The sequence below is a fragment of the Xyrauchen texanus genome, chromosome 19, assembly GCF_025860055.1.
Source record: "Xyrauchen texanus isolate HMW12.3.18 chromosome 19, RBS_HiC_50CHRs, whole genome shotgun sequence".
NCBI lineage: Eukaryota > Metazoa > Chordata > Actinopteri > Cypriniformes > Catostomidae > Xyrauchen > Xyrauchen texanus.
The window spans coordinates 27,551,548-27,576,305 of NC_068294.1; the positions used below are offsets into that span (position 1 = coordinate 27,551,548).

The 24,758-nt window shown below is 41.7% G+C and overlaps 1 protein-coding gene across 3 annotated transcripts in view; it reads left to right on the forward strand.

Moving 5' to 3' along the window:
* Positions 1–1,106: 1,106 nt before the first annotated feature.
* Positions 1,107–24,758, forward strand: part of LOC127659658 (fibroblast growth factor 13) — a 239,917-nt gene continuing 216,265 nt past the window's right edge. For 2 of the 3 annotated variants that reach the window (XM_052149577.1, XM_052149580.1), the window contains exons 1-2: positions 1,107–1,359; positions 2,672–2,850. In XM_052149577.1, the coding sequence (XP_052005537.1) occupies positions 2,802–2,850 (49 nt within the window). In that variant the 5' untranslated portion in view covers positions 1,107–1,359; positions 2,672–2,801. Of the gene's footprint in view, positions 1,360–2,170; positions 2,597–2,671; positions 2,851–24,758 lie in introns of those variants that run through there. The other variant, XM_052149578.1, reaches the window with a different exon arrangement.

Below are 24,758 nucleotides of genomic sequence, written 5' to 3' on the forward strand. Positions count from 1 at the left end.
TTGCAACCTAAAAATGCTATCATTACTTGTGGAAGCGAACACTAGTCTGCTGGAAGTCAGGTGGCTGAACATAATATTTTCTTTTGAACTCTTTCTCATGTCAAGTGTACTTTAAGTTTTCCCTCTTGTAAGATTTATTGGCAAAGTTGAGAGAGGCCAGATGTACTTTATTTAATTGTAAATGTTCAATGCTTTAATTGTGGAAATATATTTAAAGAGGTCAGGAAATTACAAAGTTGGGACTATCCCAAATGGTCAAGCTAAGCCTTCTAGAAGTATTGTTTTGTAATTGGGTTCTTTATCATGTCAAATATGAGAACCCAGTGACAAAAAACCTGCTGTCAGTTTAAAGTCCTGGACAGTGTCGTAAAGGAATATTCCGGGTTAAATGCAAGTTAAGCTCAATCGACAGCATTTGTAGCATAAAATGTATTACCACAGAAATTTATTTTGACTTGTTCCTCCTTTTATTTAAAAAAGAAAAATTCTGGGTTAAAGTGAGGCACTTACAATGGCGTTTGTGAAAAGGAAATCATTATAGTTGGGTAACTACTGTATATGGCGGCGATTGGGAAGAACAATAATAACCAGTGCCACTAGTGTTCCTATCTGCACAACATTATATAAGTGTGATAAAATCACTTACTAACCTTTTCTGTGTAAAGTTATAGCGAATTTTACAACTTTCTTACCGTGAGAATGTAATATTAACGAACCCTAAAACTACTGTAAAAAAAAAAATTACTATTTAAACAACTTTACACCTAAAGTGTAAGTTTTAACAGAATAATTAATGTAAGTGCTTTATAAAGTTATAAGCTTCACATTTCTGCCTTAAAACGCACGCAAAATTGGCCCTATTCACTTCCATTGTAAGTGTTTACTGTAGCCTACACCTGACTTTTGCCTTTTTTTTTTAAAGAAAAAATGGCGGTATTCAATATTATGCCACAAATGCTCTCAATTAAGCTTAACCTGTATTTTCCAGATCATTCCTTTAAGGAAGTATTTCGCCGGGTCAATAAACTTTGAAAGGCATCCAGCTATCCCTAAAAATAGCAAGTGTGGATCCTGAAACCATTGCCTGTTCCGTTTTCTTCCACTCGCAGTGCCGCAAAGGAGAAGGCTATAATCTGGCAGGTGATAAAGACAGAGTCTGATATGTTTTTTCTTTGAACTTCAAATTGACAGAGGTATAGAAAAACAGTATTTCCAAGTGAAATATTTGTGGTTCGATAGGTATCAAAAGCTTTTTATCATCGGAGTTCGCGGATAATTATTTGTCGGTAGTAGAGTTTCACGAGAGAGAAAAGGGCTCCGACCGGTCTGTGCCACAGAATTTCTCCTTCGGTTTATCAGGTAAGATGTCATTCATCTGAGAGACCTTGATTAAAAATGACACTTTTTGAAATATATTATGCTTTAAGATCGGTTGATTTGTGACTCCGTAACATTATTTTAATTAGATGCGTTTTAACGGGATCTGATCACATGTCATTAAAAAGTGTGCGTAAGTAGCTACTAGCCTAATGTTTTCACACGTTTTTAAGTAGACTAGCCTACATGGCTACTCCTGCAGTTGAACTTTAGGCAGATGGCTACACTTGTTTTATTAATTAATTCACGTTCAGCCATTTTACAGACAAGTTCTAACATCGCTTATGCAGGGTGATAAAAACAAATTAAAAAACTATCCTCTACTATTACAATGGTGCATGCATTAATTGCCCCCATGGAGATGCTTGGCTGCTTTACTGACAAATTACATTTTAGCCTAAGCACTTTTATTAACCATATTTGCTCTAATTTATATATAGGCTATATATATATATATATATATATATATATATATATATATATATATATATATATATATATATATATATATATATATATTTTACAGGTAGCCTACATTAAATAAAAAAGCGTGGATTGGCATTTTAAGTAGCCTATAGTCTAAGTTAAATGACAGACAGCGTTTAGAATTATGCAAGCTTAGTCCTTCCTTGAAAATATCTAAGCGAATTTATCATACTACCTTTTACTACCTACAACAAACTGACTATTATTCTGTATAGTACTTTTGTTGTTTGTGCTAATGCCCTGTTGAATGGGTTGCGGTCAGACTACATCATGGTGTCCCTGTGTTAACATATTCGGGCGGCATTCTACGGACAGTTGTACATTCGCGATTAAAGCATATCCGTTGCAGGTTCACAAGGTGGTTCCTCGGGCTTTATCATCGTTCGCGTGCAGTGTCACGGCTGACGTCGACTGACACTCGGTGGAACCCCCTTTCCTTTCCCTCTTCTTTTTGTTCGAGAGGATAGGCTACTTGTTTTCATCGCAACACCTCGAGCTTCGTGGTGGAGCCGTTTTCCCCATATCAATGTGCATTAATGTAGGAGACAACGTGGAAGTGACAACATTCTTGATAACAAAGACCACTTACGTGAAGGTTTACCCTTGAGGCTGCGTTTAATTCTGACATTGGCGGACTTGTTACCACCACGCGCTTTGTAAACTCGACTATGTTATGTCTGTAAAGGCAGTGTTTGACACTGTTGAAGGTTGTGATGTTAAATCTCGATAGACGGTATGAAAACCACCACTTTCCCTCTCGTTTTTGTAAAAATATTCACTTTTTAAAATGACAATTTCTTTCTTGCAGAGCTCTTATCTCATCACCTGGCACCTTTGTTTTGGATTTGACAAGGATTTCGTAAAACCTGTGGGTGTACACAACTGACGGATATCGGGTTTTAGTCTAAATCGGGATCTATACATCCAAACTGGGATCTATGAGCGGAAAAGTGGCGAAGCCTAAAGAAGAAAAGGATGCTTCAAAGGGTAAGAAGCGAGTCTTGAAACGCCTCGATTGCTGACCGTTCATCACCGGTTTAAAGCGACCGTGAGCTCTGATTCATCTCCCACTCGTTGCATTATCCTCGCAGTTACGAAATTTGGCCAAGATAATGGTGAAACGTCTGTCTATAGAACAAACATTTCAGATAAAATAAAGATGAGTAGAAACATAGCCTACATAATTATTCTGAATTATTACCAGTTGTGCTGAGTAACACAAATTAGCTACCACGTGATGAACGACCTGATAAAGAACGAAAATCAGCACATTCCATTCAGTCTATTTAGAATATGAGATGAATTATTGGGCTGTCTCTTTAACGTAGCCTGATGGCAATAAACCCAATGCCACTGCTTTACTATCCCGTTGAAAGTGCCCATTGTGTTTTCTCTCTTGCACATTAAGGTAGGTCTGAGCAACCAGCTTAATCTTTAAAATATGCATCACGTTTGCAATGATATGTACGATGTGTGATGACGCTTAATCGTTTGTTTGGGTAGCTACTGTACTGCGCAAATGACCTATTGCGTAAAACATGTCTCTGGAACAGCCGGGCTTCAGCGGGATGTAAACTGGCCGTCCAGTGCCACGGAGACAAAGGGGATACAGGGATTGCCAAAGAAACCTTGCGCGATTAATTGATGTGCATGCTGTCTGCTTTCATCGCAATTTTACAGCGACATGAATATGCTGTAGCTCTTTGTTCCGCCTGTAGACAATCACTAAACATAGAGTTTAGTGCACAGTAGGATATCGCAACAAATCTGACAATAAATTACCGAAAATAGACATTCCTCGTAGTTCAGGAATAGTCCACACAATTGGAAATTTGAAACTTCTGTGCAGGTAGTGACTCTTCTATAGCCTCACTAATGTAATTGTTTTTTTAAATGAGAAACAAATATGACCAAAGAGATACATTCTGAAATGATATTGAAACTAATGTATATTAAAAAAGAGAAAGAAAGAGGAACATAATGATTGGTCAGACAGCTTACTTGGCATCATATTGTGGAAATGATTAAACAAATCCTCATACAGTTTTTTATTTTTTTTGTAATGAACATTTTTATTGATTGTGAATGCATAACAGAGAAAAACACAACACATATCAAAATGTAACATTTAACCCCCACAAATATCTCTCCCCATACACTAACCTCACCCTAACCCCCAGCCAACACACCTGTGGTCACATATAATAATACACACACACACACATACACACACACACAAAAAAAGTTAAACATATAATAAACATGCATAATTAAACTAGACTTCTCTCCCCACACCCTCTCCCTGAGAGTCCCCAAAAAAAGCGAAATAATTATCCCATTTCCTGACAAACACGTCCCCAAACCTTCTATTTGCCACCTCCTCGAAAGATACCACCCTCCCCATCTCCGCTCTCACTACTCTGGAAATGATGGCACACTGTCCGACTTCCAACCCCTTAAAATAATATGTCTGCCAATCATGATACTGGTTAGAACCCAATTTTTTACAAATTTATGACCACCCCCATATCCCAAATTACAAAGTCTGGAGCAAAGTAAAAGCTCCGTCTAAATTAGCAGGGAGTATTACACTGATACCTCATGACCTTTTCCAAAAGCAGTAATCACCTCTCCCAGAGTATCTGCTGCTTTAGTGGGGTGTATGCTACTCCCAAAAACAACCAGCAGAAAGGGGACTTAAAACACAGTACATAATTTAGGGTTCAGCCATATGCTTGAGGCAGCATTTAAATAAATGTCTGAATTAAGCACTCTGGATGTTTTTCCATATCGAGTGAAAATGAGAGATACCGGGTGTCACTTAACTTCTCCAATTAGTTTAATTCCTCATGCAGTTTTTAATATGATTGTTTTAATTAAATGTACATCAGATTGGTTCCCTATCGAGAGGTCTCTCCTATTGCGTAAGTAGCTTACGCTATGGGAAAACTCAGTTTCTCGAGAAATATTGACGTCTTTATGTAAAACGCATTGCAGCTGCACAGCAGACAGTAATGAGCGAGGCAGCTCGGTCATTGGCTGTGCTGCGGCAACTGCTCAAACCAATGATGGGGCGACTCTGAACGCGCGACCAATGGGCGCGCGCCTCGCGTTCGCGCGCTCAGAGCCCGCCGAAATTAGCATAGCCAGGCTATATAATGGGCACCCCGTCATACGAGTTCCTTTAGATTTAATCTCCTTCAGCGAAGACCTCCTCTTCGCTGGATCCTCCGGATTGTTGGAGTCTTTCGCCCGCCGTTGACAAGCCTACAGCAGGACTGCTAAGAGGACGCCGGCGCCTTCAGCCGCCTTCGAAGCCTTCTGCTACACCATCCGGCGCGCATCACTATATCCTTTTTACTAAGCTACTTTGCAAGTGTTCGCCTTTGCGACACTTTTTGTATTTAGTAAAAGAGCAAATTCGAGGTGTTGTTCCAAATGCCTTCGACCTGCGCCTCGTGCAGAGGCCTTCTTCCTGACAGGGACCGTCACATTATCTGCACTCGCTGCCTGGGACCTGACCACGCAGAAGCTGCTTTCACTCGAGGCGGATGCCCCGAATGTGACTCCCTGGGCCTCAACGAGCCGTGCGCTCGCTTCGCCGCGAACGAGCCTGCTACCTCCGTGCTGCCGTCCCCTCTGGGGCGCGTGCTTCACCACCACCCGAGAACTCCCCGCCGCCAGTCCAATTCACGCAGAGGGACCAGCACCCCTCCAACAGAGCGGTGGGTCTCATCTCGTTCGGCGCGCCAGGGGACGACGGTGAAAAGGATGACAGCCTTTCCAATTGGCGCTGCATCCGACGACTGGCCGGGCTCAGCCTTCGACCCCGCGCCGTCGACATTAGCGGACACGAGCACGGGCACCAGTACGGTAAGAGAGTTCGCTGACCGCTTCACTGCAGCGAGCAAAACGTGTAAAACATTACCCAGTCCCCTTACAGGCGGCTGGAAATGTCTGTACAGCAGTCAATGGGCCAGTCACAGAACTCGCTCACCTGCAATCAAACGCCGTTTTAACGGCAACACACAGAAATCACAAGAGTCATTTTCTGCCTGTGTCACTAAGGGGTCATGTGTCCACACTAAAGTGCGCACTCCCACATATCAATACTGTCCAAACAGTGCCGAATACTTTCCCAGCTCGAGCTGGACGCCCCATAAATGTAGATCGTGTGCCTATTGTCATGTATGCACCACTACACACAAGCACTGTTCCCACAGTTATAAACACTTCCCCAGTAAAAGCGGAAATACTATAAATGTAGCACGCGTGCCTGCTGTCCTGCACGCACCCCTACACACAAACACTGTATGCATGGCCAAAAACCCCGCCGCTAGCGGGAGGCTTTATGGAAGTGTCGCGCGTGCCTATTACAATGTATGCACCCCCACCCGTAAACACTGTCGTTTCAAACATTTCTCCGGCTCTTGCTGCGAGCATTACGGAGATAGCGCGTGTGCCTGTAATCTCACACGCACCCCTGCACTCAACAAAGCTGCTCAGCGCGCGCCCGCGCCTCTGAGAGCTGTAAGCTCAGTGTTAGCACATTTTCTGCCTGTGTCACTAAGGGGTCACGTGTCCACACTAAAGTGCGCACTCCCACAGTTACAAACACTGTATGCATGACCAAAAACACCCCGCCGCGAGCGGGAGGCTTTATGTAAGTGGCGCGTGCCTACTACAGTATATGCACCCCCACCCATAAGCGCTGCCCATACAGTTTCAAACAATTCTCTGGCTCATGTCGCAAGCATCACAGATGTGACGTGCGAGCCAAGAAACTCCCCACTAAGAGCGGGAAGCTTTATGAAAGTGGCGCGCGTGCCTATTACAATGTATACAGTTTCAAACATTTCTCCGGCTGCGAGCATTACGGAGATAGCGCGCGTGCCTGTAATCTCACACGCACCCCTGCACTCGGAACTCAACACAGCTGCTCAGCACGCGCCCGCACTTCTGAGAGCTGTAAGCTCAGTGTTAGCACATTTTCTGCCTGTGTTACTAAGGGGTCACGTGTCCACACGAAAGTGCGCATTCCCACAGTTACAAACACTGTAAAACACTGGCCAAAAACAATGGCCAAAAACACTCCGCCGCGAGCGGGAGGCTTTATGAAAGTGGCGCGCGTGCCTACTACAGTAGATGCACCCCCACCCATAAGCGCTGCACATACAGTTTCAAACAGTTCTCTGTCTCATGCCGCAAGCATCACAGATGCGACGCGCGAGCCAAGAAACTCCCCGCTAAGAGCGGGAAGCTTTATGAAAGTGGCGGGCGTGCCTATTACAATGTATGCACCCCCACCTGTAAACACTGTCTATACAGTTTCAAACATTTCTCCAGCTCACTATGCGAGCATTACAGAGATAGCGTGTGTGCCTGTAAGCTCACACGCACCCCTGCACTCGGCACTCAACACGGCTGCTCAGCGCACACCTGCGCCTCTGGGAGCTGTAAACTCAGTGTTAGCACAAGGCAATTTGCCGGTGGGGCCCATACGTCACTGCGACACGCCCCCAGCCAACATTCAGCCCATATTTGTGCGAGCAAAAGCCTGGGAAAAAATCCCCGACATGCCAAAATGGGTTTTGAACATAATAAAACACGGTTAGTCACTTCAATTCGCTCGCAGACCACCCTGCTTTTCAGTGGTGGTCGAGACGAAAGTGAGGAAAGATGTGTCACATGTTCTACGCACCGAGGTGCTCGAACTGATAGAGAAGGCCGCTATAGAATCTGTTCCTCCCTCTATGAGCGAGGCAGGTTTTTACAGCCGCTATTTTCTCCGCCCCATCCTAGATCTCAGACATCTGAACAAAGATTTATGATTCGCTCGTTCAGAATGTTAACAACCAAACATATCCTCGCGCAAGTTCGCCCTGGGGGTTGGTTTCTATCAGTGGATTTGAAAGACGCTTACTTTCACATTCCGATAGCGCCTCATCACAGGCCTTTTCTGAGATTCGCTTTCGAGGGACAGTCATACCAGTACACAGTACTACCATTCGGCCTATCATTGGCCCCCCGTACATTCACGAAATGTATGGACGCGGCACTTTCCCCCCTGAGACAGCGGGGAGTGCGAATACTGAATTACCTCGACGATTGGCTAATCATAGCACAATCAGAGGGTCAGTTAACGACGCACAGATCTTGGATTATCAGCCATCTAGAATGCCTGGGTCTGAGAATCAATTTTGCAAAGAGCGTGCTATCCCCCAGCCAGAATATCTCTTCTGGGAATAGTGCTAGACTCAGTGCAGATGACAGCGCGCCTCTCATCAGAGCGCGCGCTCTCTATTCGACGCCTTGCAACATCATTCAGAAAGGGCACGCGCGCCCCCATCAAACGATTTCAAAGAATGCTCGGTCTCATGGCCTCGGCATCAGCTGTACTCCAGCTAGGATTGTTGCACATGCGTCCTCTCCAGCGCTGGCTCAAGAGCCGTGTCCCCACTCACGCGTGGTGCTCGGGCCACTTTTTGATCAGAGCGAATCACGGCTGTATAAAAGCCCTGACGCCCTGGAAAGCCATCAACTGGTATCAAACTGGCGTGAGTCTGGGCGTGAACACGCGGAGAAAAATGATCACGACAGATGCCTCCAAAATAGGATGGGGGGGCCCATTATGAGGGCAGGCCTGTTTCCGGCTTTTGGTCAAACCCGGAAAAGCGCCTACATATCAGCTGTCTGGAAATGAAGGCGGTCGCCTTGGCTCTCAGAGCCCTGCTTCCGTACCTGAAAAACGAACACGTCCTGGTCCGAACGGACAACATGATGGTAGTTTCGTATATAAATCGCCAGGGTGGACTTAGGTTGAGCTCCCTGCACTCTATGGAGGGCCCTCCATGCATGGCCCCTCAACGGGTTCCCGAGAACCTCCCCAGTGGAGTTTTGAGTACCATCACTGAGGCGCGAGCACCCTCTACGAGGCGTTTATATGCCCAAAAGTGGAAAGTGTTCAGTGACTGGTGTGATACCAAGAGCTTGAACCCCAAATCGTGTGAGATACCAAGTGTACTCGCCTTTTTGCAAGAGCTGCTGGAGGCGGGCCGCACACCCTCCACGCTCAAAGTCTATGTGGCTGCCATAGCGGCGTCGCACAATCCTGATAAAGGACATTCATTAGGGAAAAACGATCTAATCATTCGTTTCCTAAGAGGCGCTAGGAGGATGAACCCTCCTCGCCCCCCCTCGGTGCCGATCTGGGACCTGACCACGGTCCTGGATGCGCTCAAGAGTGCCCCGTTAGAACCTCTCCGAACCGTGCACCTTAAACAGCAAAACTGCACTCTTGCTGGCGCTCGCTTCAGTCAAGAGAGTGGGTGACCTGCACGCGCTGTCATCAAGCGCTGCTTGCCTGGAATTTGGACCTAACGACTGCAGAGTTGTCCTTAGGCCAAAGCACGGGTATATTCCTAAAGTGCTCTCCACACCCTTCAGAGCACAGGTGATATCTCTGGCAGCGCTATCGTCCCCAGCAGACGAAAGCGACGCTAATTTACTCTGCCCCGTCAGGGCGCTCGGAGTATATTTGGAACGTTCTGCCCTGTTCAGACAGACGGAACAATTATTTGTATGCTTTGGCGTCCGCACTAAAGGTCTTGCAGTCTCAAAGCAAAGAATATCGCGCTGGATAGTGGATGCTATAGCGCTAGCTTATGAAGCCAAGGGCCTTCAATGCCCCTTAGGCGTCAGAGCTCACTCTACGAGGAGCATGGCCTCCTCGTGGGCTTGGTCGAGTGGGATACCCATTTAAGATATTTGTGCGGCGGCGGGCTGGGCCTCGCCTTCGACATTTATCAGGTTTTATAACCTACAGGTCCCCTCATTGCATTCCAACATTCTATCAGCCTGACTGTAGAATGGACTGGAGTATGTATATGCTGAGCATTATCTCCTCCCTTACAAGGTCCGTCTCTGACTGACTTAAAGGATTTTTTATGCATATCAGCACATAGAAAACTCAGTACATAAGATATGTGCTTGTGTTTGTACTATGAGCGCCCCACCATGGACCACCTTGGAAGGGCGCTCTATACTATCCCATTATGTAGCTCGCCGTTGGCCGGCTCGTGGAATAATCACTTTGCTTTAAGGCTCAGGCATCTGCCTCTGGCTTTACAGAGCGAAGTCAGCACGCACGGCGTTTTGCAGGGTGTTCCCATAGTGTAAGCTACTTACGCAATAGGAGAGACCTCTCGATAGGGAACGTCTCGGTTACTAACGTAACCTCGGTTCCCTGAGAGGAGGGAACGAGTATTGCGTAAGCTGCCGTGCTTGTGCTTGGTCAGTTCGCTTCAGTCGATTGAACCTAAAGGAACTCGTATGACGGGGTGCCCATTATATAGCCTGGCTATGCTAATTTCGGCAGGCTCTGAGCGCGCGAACGCGAGGCGCGCGCCCATTGGTCGCGCGTTCAGAGTCGCCCCATCATTGGTTCGAGCAGTTGCCGCAGCACAGCCAATGACCGAGCTGCCTCGCTCATGACTGTCTGCTGTGCAGCTGCAATGCGTTTTACATAAAAACTTCAATATTTCTCGAGAAACGGAGTTTTCCCATAGCGTAAGCTACTTACGCAATACTCGTTCCCTCCTCTCAGGGAACCGAGGTTAAGTTAGTAACCGAGTCGTTTTGCAGCTTGAGTTCATTCTTTCCTTTATTTGTTTTGTTTTTGTTTTAGGCAGCACTTTGTCAATGCATTGTTTGTGTCTCATTCACTCAGCATACCAGCTTCCAGCATGCTATTTGAATTAGGCTACACATTGTGACTGGCTCTGCATCATTAAAACTTTCAGGATTGCATTAACTCCAAGTTAGATAGTTACCAGTGAATTCATGTGTTAAAGTTTCTGTTTAACTTCATACTGGATAAAAATAAACCTAAGGTCATCTAAGGTTTGGTGGCACCAAGGTGTGCTTTACAGAGTCCCTAAACAGGTCAGTTCATAACCTCCCTCTCTTGGTTCTCTACCTATAATCTGTAAAAGTATGAGCACTAGCAGGGTTGGGAGGGTTAGTTTTTAAATGTAATCCATTACAAATACAGATTACGTAAAATGTATTCAGTAACTTAATCCAGTTATCTCAATAAGAAAACAATGTACCGGTAATCAGATTGCTTTTACTTTTTGATTACCTTAAGACCACATGAATAAACTCAAGTGAAAAGCAATATTTTCTCAAAAATTGTAATCATGCCTGAATGCAAACAAACCGTATTTAAATGATGTTATGAGTGATGTAACTATTATTATTTACAGCAGAAGGAAAAAAAACATGAAAAACAGGAACACTGCCTTCTTAATAGGAAAACAGATTATGTTCTAATGTAGAACAACTCTGTATTTTTATCCAAATCAGGTGATCTGTTACAGAAAATAGTTTATTTTCTCAACAAGCAAATACAGTTAGAACAGATGCACTGAATTATGTCTTGGTTAACATTAACCAAAATAAGACAGGATATACATCATATTCAAAAACAGTACCGTACAAAGTTTAATTCTGGCATGTATTGCTGTTAGCATGTAAACTAATTGGCAATGACCATTAATTAACTTCTGACTGGAATAGGTAGATCACAGATAATCATCATCATTGTTAATGCAGTGCCTCCAGTGTCTGTCCTCTGCTTGCTCATGAGTCAAACATCACCAACTAACATTTATGGGTGATTCTATGTTTATGTTTAAGGAGGATTTTAGTGACAAAAATAAATAAAATAAAAATGTTTTAAAGAATAGATAAAAATAGTTTTAAACCTTTTTAGTGTGTCTTGATTTACTTAATCCTACTTTCAATTTTAAATGTTAGTATTTCTCCCCCATACTTCTGAACTTCTTAACGATACATTGATAATAAGTATTAACATCAGATAAATTATCCATTGCAATTTCACCCCTAAGAATTTGGTATTCATGTGCACAATTTGAATTTATTTCAATAAAGACATGAACACATTTCAAAGAACGGTTTCAACTGAAGTTAGGATGAAATGAGAAGTCACACTAATGTTTCGACAGTAGGCGTCCGGTGTACCGGAATACTGGCCATTCGCCGGGGGAGTGGTTGATCCTGAGAAAACAATCGAAAGACGGTCTGACGGTGAAATTAGGGAACACTTATGATTAATTTTAGCTATCCTAGCTAACATGATTTTTGTATGGTCTCACCTTTAAATTATTTATCGGGTCCTTGGTAAAACACTGCATCTTCACAGCTGGAAGGTTTCAATTGAACTGTAATCTTGTTTCCCTTTTCTCCACTGAAGTGACTAAAATGTAGGAATTTCCACAAAAATTATGAAACAGCACTTTTAATGGTTTGACCATGTTTGCCTGGAGAGTGCAGTGTTGATGAGAGACAGATGTTATTTGCACATGTGACAGTACGTGGTGCTAGATTCATGTGTCACGTGAGAGAACCAGAAGAGATCTCCTGTGTGCATTTGATCATATCTGTATTCTGTACTAAAGCAAGCCGCGGTCTTTATAGATTTATGACAGGAAGATTTTTTGTTTAATTTGTATATATTGAAAATTGTAATCCTGTTAGTAATACCCATTTTTACCAAATGTAACTGTAATCTGAATACGTTTAATTTGTATGTAACTGTAACAGATTACAAAAATCAAGATACAAAAAAAATGTGTAACTGTAACAGATTACAGTTACACATTTTTTTTGTATCTTGATTACGTAACACCATTCGATGTATTCTGTTACTCCCCAAGCATGAGCACTAGCCTATTTTTCTTAGTTACCTCAAGCAGAATGTGCTCTTTCACTTAACAATGTCAGTTGCACTTTTGTGTAATTGTCAAATAATATATCCATTAGTCATTAATTTAGACAAACGCACTTAAAATACTATCACAGATGTAATAGCATAATATTTGCTTAGCTATCAGAAATTTCTCTATTTCGGATGGAGCCGATGTACAGCAGTAGTGAAGAAGCTCTTGACATGTTGGAGCCGTGGTGCTCATGAGGTGGCGTAAGTTTGAGTCCTACCGCAATGAATCCCATTCCCCTCTCTCTCCCCAATAATTTCCTGTTTCCTCTTCACTCATGTGGGAAATGTGCCCAAATATGTATACGTTTTAATTTCTGTAACATACTGACTATATCAGGGCATCCCACTCGGATGTGTCTAATACAGGGATTGAAAAGTCTTCTTTGTGAATAGCTAACATTGGCCTGTAATTTAGGCATGGTGCTTAATGCTCAAGGATGTATAACTGCAGCACAGGCTAATTAGCCTGGGGAGAAATACCACAGGGCCTGTACCGGCTGAGCAGCGCTTGCGAGTCTTTCATATTTCCTTGCAGATGAATTCAACTCCAGGCCAGATGCAGTGCCAAATCAATATGCATCCAGAGCATTATTTAGAGAAGCTTCATTAATCATAAAGCAGCCTTTTTTTTTTTTTTTTTTGTGCCTCACTATGACACCTGCTCTGACCTGCTTGGCATTGTGGCACCCCATCTGCTGCCGCATCCAAATCGTCTGATGGGAATGTTCAGATTGTGTGTACTTTGCCATTTGTCTTTACCAAAGCTTGGTTGTAGGTTAAACAGTGCCAGGAACATAAAAGAGTAGACTGTGAACTTATGTTGATGTTCCCACCCATATTTCACCCACAAGGTGAGGGGAGGCATATCAATTGACACACTGTAAATTGGAAACAAAAACACTTTCTCTATGTTCCTGTGAGATGAGCAGAGGCACTGAAAACATAAATTAAACATTCCCTAATGAAGGATATAATTTCAATTATGTTATTTAGTAAGCAAGCTATATTTGACAGTGCTCTGTCAGAATCGCTTTTGATCATTAAAAAGTATTTTGTAATGGTCTTTTGTGTTTAGTAAAGGCTGTGTAAGGACAATGATTTGAGGCAGTACACATTCTAGTCTGCAGCTTACTGAGTGCTGACAAAACCTTAACATACAGCCCTAGAGGAAGACTCCATCTGCATTAGAGAGCTGTCACTCTGCATCACTGCCATGCTCTCTGAAATGTTTGGGAATGTTGCTGGCCTGTCTCTATAACTCAATGCTGGCTATGCTGGTGAAAGCAGAATGATTAGCACGCTTTGATTGGCTGCCTGTTTCTCGCTCTAGCCTGTTCCCCTGCTCCTCAAGATCCCATTGCTTGTCATAACAGCGGCCTTAAACAAAGCGTGAGGATAATAATGTAGATCTCGCTTTGTTTGTGTTGGAGGGCTGTCATAAAATTTCTAGTGCCTCTCTTCACTTTGGCAATTTGCGTAAACTGAGGGTAATCACTAGCCATAGCTGTTTTTATTTAGTTGTATTGGAATAAATTATGTAATCAATATTCAAGCATTCATAGTCATGTCACCTTTAAACAAGTAAGAGCACAAAGTAGCCAGGTTCATCTTAATTGACCTCATCTGATTCATCTGACCTTAAAGTCTTGAAATATCAGTGAACACTGAAAACCTTCTGAAGGGAGTGGAGGTGTAAGATACCCTGTTAGTTCCTGGGAAATCAGCTTTGCTCTAGATAGCATTTATAAATGATAGGTTACATTGATCAGGTCAGAAGGTCACAACCACACTGTCCCTAATAGAGTGCCTTTTCTAAATTTTTCTGAAACTTTGGCATATTAATTTTGTACTATTAAAGGTTTAGTTCACCCAAAAATGAAAAATCCCTCATCATTTACTCACCCTCATGCCATCCCAGAAGTGTATGAATTTCTTTCTTCAGCAAAACACAAACAAAGATTTTTAGAAGAATATCTCAGCTCTGTAGTTCCATACAAATCAAGTGAATGTAGATCAGGCCTTTTGAAGCTCTAAAAAGCACAACGTCATCACAAACATAATCCTTTAGACTTAGTTGTTTAATCAATGTCTTCTTAAGTGATCCAGTTGTTTTTTGGTGAGAAAAGACCAAAATATTACAAAATCGAACTTGAAATCATAAATGTGCCTAGAGACTGCAATGGCAAGATGTACAGTGAAAAAAAGAGTTACATTTTGGTATTGCTTCAGAAGACATTAATTAAGACACTGGAGTCATATGGATTACTTTTATGCTGACTTTATCTAATTTTTGGAGCTTCAAAGGCCTGATCATTATTCACTTTCATTGAATGGACGTACAGAGCTAAGATATTCTTCTAAAAATCTTTGTTTGTGTTCAGCAGAAGAAAGATGCATCAGAAAAGTCATCCACATCTTAGATGGCATGAGGGTAAGTAAATGATGAGAGAATTTTCATTTTTGGGGAACTATCCTTTTAACTTTCGATTCGAGTAATGCAGAAAATCGGCAAGTTCACCGAAAAGTAAAATTACTGTATATTATATTTTTTATAAAAGACAAATGTCTATGAGAGATCGAGTGACCCTAAATTGTCCATTGTGCTGGAAATTTCACATTATGATGACAGCAGTCACTTGGTAATGGTTGTAATGGGATTTACGCAGCAATGCATTATGGGGATTAAAACCCAATCAGTCTTTTTGTGTTGTGCATGTGGGGCACTACTGCACACCCTCTAAACTGGGACTATTCAACCTCTCAACATTTCCATTCAAGCTCCCCCTCTCCATTTAGATATTATAAATCCTTTAATTGGTGAGGATGTTTAGCAATTTTGTATAAATTTTTTCCCAACTGTAACAACAGCTAGACTGTTGTAGAATAAGTTGAACAGTATATCGGATATTGTTTTCATAATCATATCATAGAGTCATGTAATATAGGGTATTACATATATCATTTAGAGATGTTGATGGGATAGTCATGTTCGACAACCATTATAAATGAGATAAATAACAAATAATTAGATTATTTGTCTTAATAGATTCTCCACCATTGAAATCGTAATACAACGTATCAGTTCACAATTTCTACTGTAAGGAATTAGCTTTAATAAGTGAATTATGATTAATTCACTTATTGGAGTGATATTTTCTCATGGCTTATTGAAAATAATATCACACATATTCAGGTACAGCTTTGAAGCGAAATCTTGTAGAAACAGGGATGAGATTATTTATCAAAATATACCACAATCAAGTCGTCATTAAACACAGAAAACGTTATTGCTATTCTAAACATAAATCTAATCTAACACATACATGAGACAGGTTGGTGAAAAGTGACAGAATGTGAAATAACTGATCAGTACAGTGAAGATGAACTCTACGGAGTCTGTTGACAATACCTTAAGTACATCCTTCTTTGAGTCTACATCGATTTGCTATCGGATTACCCAAATTATTTGATTAATACACCAGCACTTTGAGCACAATATTGGAGATGTACTTGCTTGTCTTTGTAGTGTTTCCTTGCGTTCTTTGTGTGGCTTGGTTCTTGGTCGAAAGTTTGTTCCGTCGATGTTTTAACTTCTGTGTGATCGAATTTATTGTCTGTATGAATGGTTAGCTGTGAAGCAAGGCCTTCTCACTTCTTCTCGGGACGTTGAGTCCCGAGTTCCCTTGGACCTCACATGGCATGGAGTCAGAGCGAAGTCTGAGCAGTCAGCGGAGCAGAAGAGAAGAGTAAAGAGAGCAAGAGAGAGTTCTTCCTGTTTGGAACTATTTGAACTGAAATTGGCCGCATCCCCCAAAGGTGTCCTGCGCCAATCAGAAGTGACTTTTCAGAGTCACATGGTCAACTTGGCTGTCTTTTCCGACAGTTGAGTTATGGTCCTTTGTTTCAGACTCAAGAATTTCCCGCTCAATAATAGTGCATATTTAATCATGAGCTTGAGAATGGTACAAGAGATAGGATATTCGTTTTCATCAGCTTTCTTTGTGCACCCAAACAAATGTTTACATACTAAACATGACATTTTTTTATGGATGTTATATGTGCAGGTAACAAAACATCAAAATCCCTGGTTACAAAATCATAATGGTTTTACACATCATTGCATTTTAACAAGTTAAGCCTTATTGTTACCATTCTTTGTAGAATGAGATGAATCATACAAAATTAAAGATTATATTTATCAATTATAGGTGATTGCACATCGCTACACACATTTTAAAGAGTTCCATCAGTCTATAATCATTAATTTGTCAGGTACAAACGTTACCACTGTTCAAAGGGATTTTCAGCATTATCTAGCAAGGCTAGATTAAGATGAAATGTCTTAGAGTTGTGCAAATATGTGTGGGGGTTACATCTGAAGGCCGGTAATTTATGACGTGGAAACATTCCGAACTGAAATGCTGTTTTTTTTTCATAGATTTAAATCATGTTGCTGGAATTCTTCTGCATATACTGTATAATCTTACATGAAGTTATCTGTAGTTGTTATATTGTTTTTCATTACACTAATGGCTTGATTAAGAGGACAACTTTTATGTAGGTGTGGGATTAAGTGTCAATTCAGGAATTTGGATTACAGGTCTGAATGGAATTGTTTGAGATTTAGAAATTAATTTTCATGCCATTTGTTGATATGAAGATACACTGCTCTGTTTTGTGTCATTTATGGGCACTGCTTATGTCCACTGGCTTATGAGTGTTGGAATTCCATGGGGAAATTTAGAGAAGACTAACTTGTACAATATTAGTACACACATTTTTGCATTAAGATTTATCAAATTGAAATTATCTACTGTTTTGCCAACATTTTCAAGCATATATAAACCTTTCTGCTATAGGGTTGAATGGAATTGCTTTTGTCATGATCTTTGGCTCTTTGACTTTAAGTGAGACACAGCCTTGAGGATATTTGTGGCAGTTTATTAGTAGAAAATGTACCTGTGTTCTTAGACATCAGACAGCCTGTAACTGCTTATAACAAAGTCATGCACAACTGCATGATAAATCCATAATGCATCTTTCACATAAAGCTGGTTAAGGAAAGTGAAACTTTTAGGAACAAACTCTAATATCTCAGACCAAGTATACATCCCACAGCTACAGAAACAGTAAGTGGATTATTACTGTGCTTGCTGTTTGTTGTCAAGTGATGCATGAGAAGTGCCCTGACATATATTCCCACTCAGTGGACACATTTGTGACAAATCCAATACCTCAGTGACAGTTCAGTCCTGAAACCATCACAGCACCTTGATGATTAATGTCCCTGTGTCAATGATGCTCTTAGTTGCCTTTTCAGTCCCCCAGGCTGCTGTGGAGATTGTGTTTTGCTTAATTACACTTCCCCCAGGCCTGAAAGTTGCACCACTTAATAGGATTTAATTTTCTGCAGCAAAGACAAGTTGTTTATGGATTGATGGCCAAGGGTCTTGATCAGTGATTGACAAATACTATTTCTTATGTTAATTATTACCCTTTTCTTATGTGAACTATTACACTTGTTTGTAAATCAGCACCCTCGTATCAGATCAGGCAGATGCCATTTCTGCTTTTAGAAGGTAATCAGCAAAAATTGTCAGAGGGAGGTAGGCTATAGTAAATGGGCTGTGGGCACAGGTTGGGATTTGGCACAGGCATGTGAACTGACTTGAAGGATGACCAAGTTTGCAGAAGCCACCTGCCCCTTTAAAACCAATTTATCACATTGAGCCAATCAGCATAGTTAAAGAGATTTTTGGTCAATGGAAGTGCCTGCAGCAGTGTTGGGGGAGTAGCTAACTAAGTGTCAACGCATATGTCTTAACTTAATTTTTCAGTGGCATGCAGTAGCTATTTTCAAAATAATGTAGGTTTTCAATGTGAAGTGGCATAAAGTGGCAAACAATTGAACATGCTCTTCTAAAATGACCTCTCTCGCTCTCTCATTAAGCATTGGTAAGACTGACTCATTTTATTTAATCTTTGTGTTTTGGTAGTAATTGTATTTATACAAACCCACGTACCCTTAATAGCTTCAATTTAGTAAGCTACTTTTGAATAATTTGTATTGTAGCAGTGGTGATTGCTTTAGTACACATAATGCACAGCTTTCCCTAAGCTTTCATAAGAAATGCGGCTATGATGAGTTTAATGTATGTATAAATGAGCTATATTAATTACATATGACTCTTTTTGCATTTAAATATTTTAGCAAATAAAAGTGTAAAATGTCACATCACAATCAACCTGCTTATTTCTACATTAATATGTCCTTAGAAGTGGATGCATGGTCCATTTAGCATTGCAGCTGTGCTTCAATGGGAGTCTATTGCAGATAACTGTAACATTCAAATCATTGCGCAAAACATCAATGTTAATTTTAAGAGACCCTCTAAAATAGTGGTCAATTGATATATCACCGAGGCCGATAAATCGGCCGATATTCAGAATTATTAAATGATCGCATTGGCCGATACATTTTCACGTTTGGCCGATTTGTTTCCTAAGGGCGCTTAGAATCGCCGCTTGCATTTGTAGCGACTGAGACATGTAAACGACCAGTCATGGTTCATTTTGTTGTTACGTGCCATCGTGTTACTACATTAATAGACTGGTGTGCAACACAATCTCATTTAAACAGTCTGCATATCGGAGCCACGGCATACGCGTTTGAGCCCATATTGTTGAAGTGCTCACCTGTTTCATTTTCCCTTGCTCTCCTCAGCAGATCCCTGTCACTTTTAACATACTTTTGTAATGATAAAAGGCAAAAATCAATAAAACTTCTATTACATTCCATTTGCAAATATGCATATATCTTGTTTAAACAGATGTAATTTACTAACCTCATGAATATCCAGCGTTTTCTTCTAGGGATGGGCGATTAATCGAATGCTATTTTCAATTACGATTTTGGCTTCCAACGATTATGAAAACAAGATAATCGAGATAAAACCATTATTGTGCCACATTCTGTTTTGCAAATAAACCCCTTGGGGTTATATCTTTTAAGCATCCTTTATTAAAGTTCAAATAATAACGAAGAGGTTATGAAATAAACTCTGAAACTGGCATTACTGTGTGCGGTTAGCGCCGCGTCAATGAGTTGAGATTGAAGAGATTGAATCTTTTCCCGGGCTGATGCACACTCTGGCGTGGGGACGGTCGTCACTTGCGTGCATTTGCTGCAGCTAGATTAGAATGTGATGGCTCATGATGTAGTGAATAATAATAATATACAGTTGAAGTTAGAAGTTTACATACACCTTAGCCAAAAACATTTAAACTCAGTTTTTCACAATTCCTGACATTTAATCATAGAAAACATTCCCTGTCTTAGGTCAGTTAAGATCACTACTTTATTTTATGAATGTGAAATGTCAGAATAATAGTTGAGAGAATTATTTATTTAAGCTTTTATTTCTTTCATCACATTCCTAGTGGGTCAGAGGTTTACATACATTTTTAGTATTTGGTAGCATTGCCTTTAAATTGTTAACTTGAGTCAAACCTTTTGGGTAGCCTTCCACAAGCTTCTCACAATAAGATAGGTTTGCAGGCCTCCTTGCTCGCACATGCTTTTTCAGTTCTTCCCACAAATTTTGTACTGGATTGAGGTCAGGGCTTTGTGATGACCACTCCAATACGTGGAATTTGTTGTCCTTAAGCCATTTTTACACAACTTTGGAGGTGCAGTATCTCACAAAATTGAGTACACCCCTCACATTTTTTGTAAATATTTGATTATATCTTTTCATGTGACAACACTGAAGAAATGACATTTTGTGTTGAGTTATTTTGAGGGGACAGCAAATTTACAAGCTGTACACTCACTACTTCACATTGTAGCAAAGTGTCATTTCTTCAGTGTTGTCACATGAAAAGATATAATCAAATATTTACAAAGATGTGAGGGGTGTGTTCACTTTTGTGAGATACTGTATACTTGGGGTCATTGTCCATTTCGAAGACCCATTTGCGACTGAGCTTTATTTTCCTGGCTGATGTCTTAAGATGTTTAATATACTATCCACATAATTTTCCTTACTCATCTATTTTGTGAACTGCACCAGTCCGTCTTGCAGCAAAGCACCCCACAATGTGAACTGCACCAGTCCCTCTTGCAATATGATTGTGGTTGGGATGGTGTTCTTTGGCTTGCAAGCCTCACCCTTGTGTTCATGTTCATTAGACCAGAGGACTTTTCTCCAAACTGTAACACATTTGTACCCATGTGCACTTGCAAACTGTAGTCTGGTTTTTTATGGCAGTTTTGGACCAGTGGCTTCTTCCTTGCTTAGTAGCCTTCGTAGCCTTCCTTGCTTAGTATATATACTTGTCTCCCTGTTTCTTCCAGCATCTTCACAATGCCCTTTGCTGTTGTTCTGGGATTGATTCGCACTTTTTGCACCAAACTACGTTCATCTCTAGGAGACAGCGATCATCTCCTTCCTGTGTGGTATGATTGCTGCGTGGTTCCATGGTGTTTATACTTGAGTACTATTGTTTGTACAGATGAACGTGGTACCTTGAGGCATTTTGAAATTGCTCCCAAGAATGAACCAGACTTGTGGAGGTCCACAATTGTTTTTCAGATTTCTAATGTCTTGGCTGATTTCTTTTGATTTCCCCATGATGTCAAGCAAAGAGGCACTGAGTTTGAAGGCAGGCCTTAAATACATCCACAGGTACTCCTCCAATTTAGTACACCTCCTGTCAGAAGCTAATTGTCTAAAGGCTTGACATAATTTTATGGAATTTTACAAGCTGCTTAAAAGCACAGTTAACCTATTGTATGTAAACTTCTGACCCACTGGAATTGTGATATAGTCAGTTAAAATTGAAAAAATATGTGTGTGAACAATTATTGAAAAAATTGTGTCATGCACAAAGTAAATGTCCTAAATGACTTTCCAAAACTATCGTTTCCTAATTAAATCTGTGGAGTGGTTAAAAAGGTTTTTAATGACTTCAACCTAAGTGTATGTACACTTCTGATTTAAACTGTATGTGTCACGTTCACGGTGTGTATGTAGTAATGAAGAAAATCGGCGATATGCACCTCTATTAAGAAGAGAGAGTTTGTTTTTTGTGAATTAGAGATGGATTGAAGTGAACATAAATGTGAGCGAGAGAGTGTTGCCTTACCCAATTATACATTGGAACAAAATACATTTTTGATAAGACTATTTGTTTCCCTAAATAATATCTAAAACTCCTTTTAAAACTACGTACATTTACTTAAGGAGCTATACTGCAGAAGAATTTTTTTTTATTAGAGTACGTTGAATACAGTATTTTATCAAGGCTCCAGGACATTTACATTTTTGAATGGGCAAGTGAAAGTGAACCGGACAAGCAAACTATTAAAACGTCAATAATGAAAAAATAACTGGCAATGTTTGCCTAGGCCTGTGTCACTTATTATAAAGTTAATATTCTTATTCTGCTGCTGAAAGTAATCCAGCGGACGTAATTTTATCATTCGCAAGCAATTTAGTAACAATTGTGCCCTGTTTGATTGACAGGTGGCATATGTGTGTGTGTGCCGAAAATGCGCACCTGAACAGTCAAATACATTTCAAAAGAGTATTTTTGAGGTATTCATTGTAAACACAGAGAGTGATGTCTAAAGTGAACGTAAACAGCTGAGAAAAAAGTGTGTTGTATTGCAAGCTGTCAGGAGTTGGGTGGAGAAACTATACTTCTTAATTAAGAAGGAAAAGGAAGAAGTACCTTCTTATTTTTTCATTATTTTCTGTAACAACACGAACGCATAACACTCTCTCACTACCCTTACTCTGTTCTCTCCTTCTCCTCTTTCTCTCTCTTCTCCTTTCTACCAAGGAGCGCCCTCTACTGTTTAACACAGGACCCAACATACCCTCCTTTGTTAAAGTTACAAAGTGCCTGTTCCACATAGACCACATACACAAAGTACTTATTTTGTAAACTATATTTCAGAGCACATAAGTACTTCAAGCTATGTGAATCAGAATATTAAAATTACAGACATATGAAATTCTGAGTACCCTTAGGTCAGCAGCATGGTATAAATTCAACACTAACAGAACAATATGTGTAATAACCATCTTGTTTACTATTGTTCTTATTTCACTATATTTTCCACATTGTTTCACCGGTGTACTTATACTTTGTATTTTATCTCAGTTACTTTACAGAGTTTTTCATCCACTCAGGTGGTTTTACCGATCTCTCACTCCTCCTGAGTAAATCTGAACACTCTTGTGGCTGTGAACTGAAACTCTGTTTATTCAGGAGGGAACTTAGTAAGCCTCATTTCATAAAATTTGTTTCCATCGCTCAGCAGGTAAGTATTTTGTCCTATTTTTTGACGAACAGACAAGGGTTGTGTATATTTGGGACTACCCTTAGGTACATGTTCCGGTTTCCTGACTCTCACCAGATCTTCCTCATTGTAGAACGTATATATACCTCTTCTTCTGGTGTCAGTGTAGTTTTTTCTTTTCAACTATTTGTTTTTAACAGAGACCTTTACATCTGCACATTTGTCACTCTTCCGCTACTTGGGAAAAATGTCCACCTTTGTTCTCTGTAACACAGTTAAAGATGGGCATGGAGGAGGCGAGAACCGGCTTGTCAACATAAATCATAATTTAATGCAAACTTAAACCAAAAGCACAAACACATAAACATAAACACACACATGTCGGACATGCCTGTAATTATCTCTCTCTCTCTCTCTCGAACCATCGTCATCAGGCCGGTTGGGGACCGGGCGTGCGATATTCCGACCCGGCCCCGCCCCCCTCCGCTCCACACTCCTCCCGGCGTGCCACCGGCATGACGTACATCCCCCCCCCCCCCCTCATCCCTGGGGCGGGGTGTATCTTGCGTCCCGTGTGGTCATCCCTGCCTTCCTCACCCTGGGAGGAGACAGGAGGGGAAGACAATAACAACAAAGAAAACAAAATAGGCGAGGGAAAAGGCCAACACGGTGCGAAAGAGAGAGAGAGGAGAGCGAGGAAAAAGCTCACTCACCGGTTCTCTGATGTACCGTCGCGTGGTCCTCGAACAATCCTCCACACTCAGGCGGACGACAGCCGCTCCAACCCCGGGTGAACCGGAGTCAAACTTCTGACCCCCAGCAGGCAGAACGTCCCTCCGATTTTCTGGCAGCAAATGGGGATACTCCTCCGCCCCTGGCAGCGTTCCTACCGCTCCGGGCGGTCGGGGAGTTTCTTCCCTCCTCCCCTCGCGGACGGCAGTCTCCCTTGACCCCTCCGCATCTCTGGGGACGGCAGGGCACTCCTCCGCCCCCGGCAGCGGCTCCCTCGCTCCAGGTGGTCGGGGTATCCAGTCCCCACTTGCCCCGCGGACGGCGGCCATTCCCCGCATCCGGGCGGTCTGTCTGCTCCGTCACCCGGCAGATGGCAGCGGCGCTCCCCTGGGTGGACGGCAGTGTTGAAGACTCTGCAACGGGCATCCCTCCTCCCTCCCGGGCTTCCGGCACCAATGTAACACGGTTAAGGATGGGCAAGGAGGAGGCGAGAACCGGCTTGTCAACATAAATCATAATTTAATGCAAACTGAACTCAAAATACACAATTATTAAACAAACACACACCCATGACGGACATGCCCGTAATTCTCTCTCTCTCTCTCGACCCATCGTCACCGGCCGCCTTTATCCCTCGCGCGCCTCGTCAGGCCGATCGGGGACCGGGGGCGCGATACTCCGACCCGGCCCTGCCCCCCTCCACTCCACATTCTCATTTTCCGAGTGTGCAGGAGTTCAGATGGTGAAACACCAGTTGTAGAGTGTGGGGTAGCACGGTAGCTCTGCAAAAACTCAGTAACTGCAGGTTTCCATGTTTTTCTCTCACTATCAGCTGACAAAAGACATACTTTCAGTATCCGATTCCAGTGCTCAACTGCACCGTTGTTCTGGGGGTGGTTCACGCTTGTGCGCAACTATTTGATACCTCTTTCCGACAGGAATTCAGCAAAGGCAGATGAAAGAAAATGAGGTCCATTGTCTGTAACAATAAACAAGGGGTTACCTTCACGAGCAAATACAGAATGCAGCACGGAAACAACCACGTCCATGGTG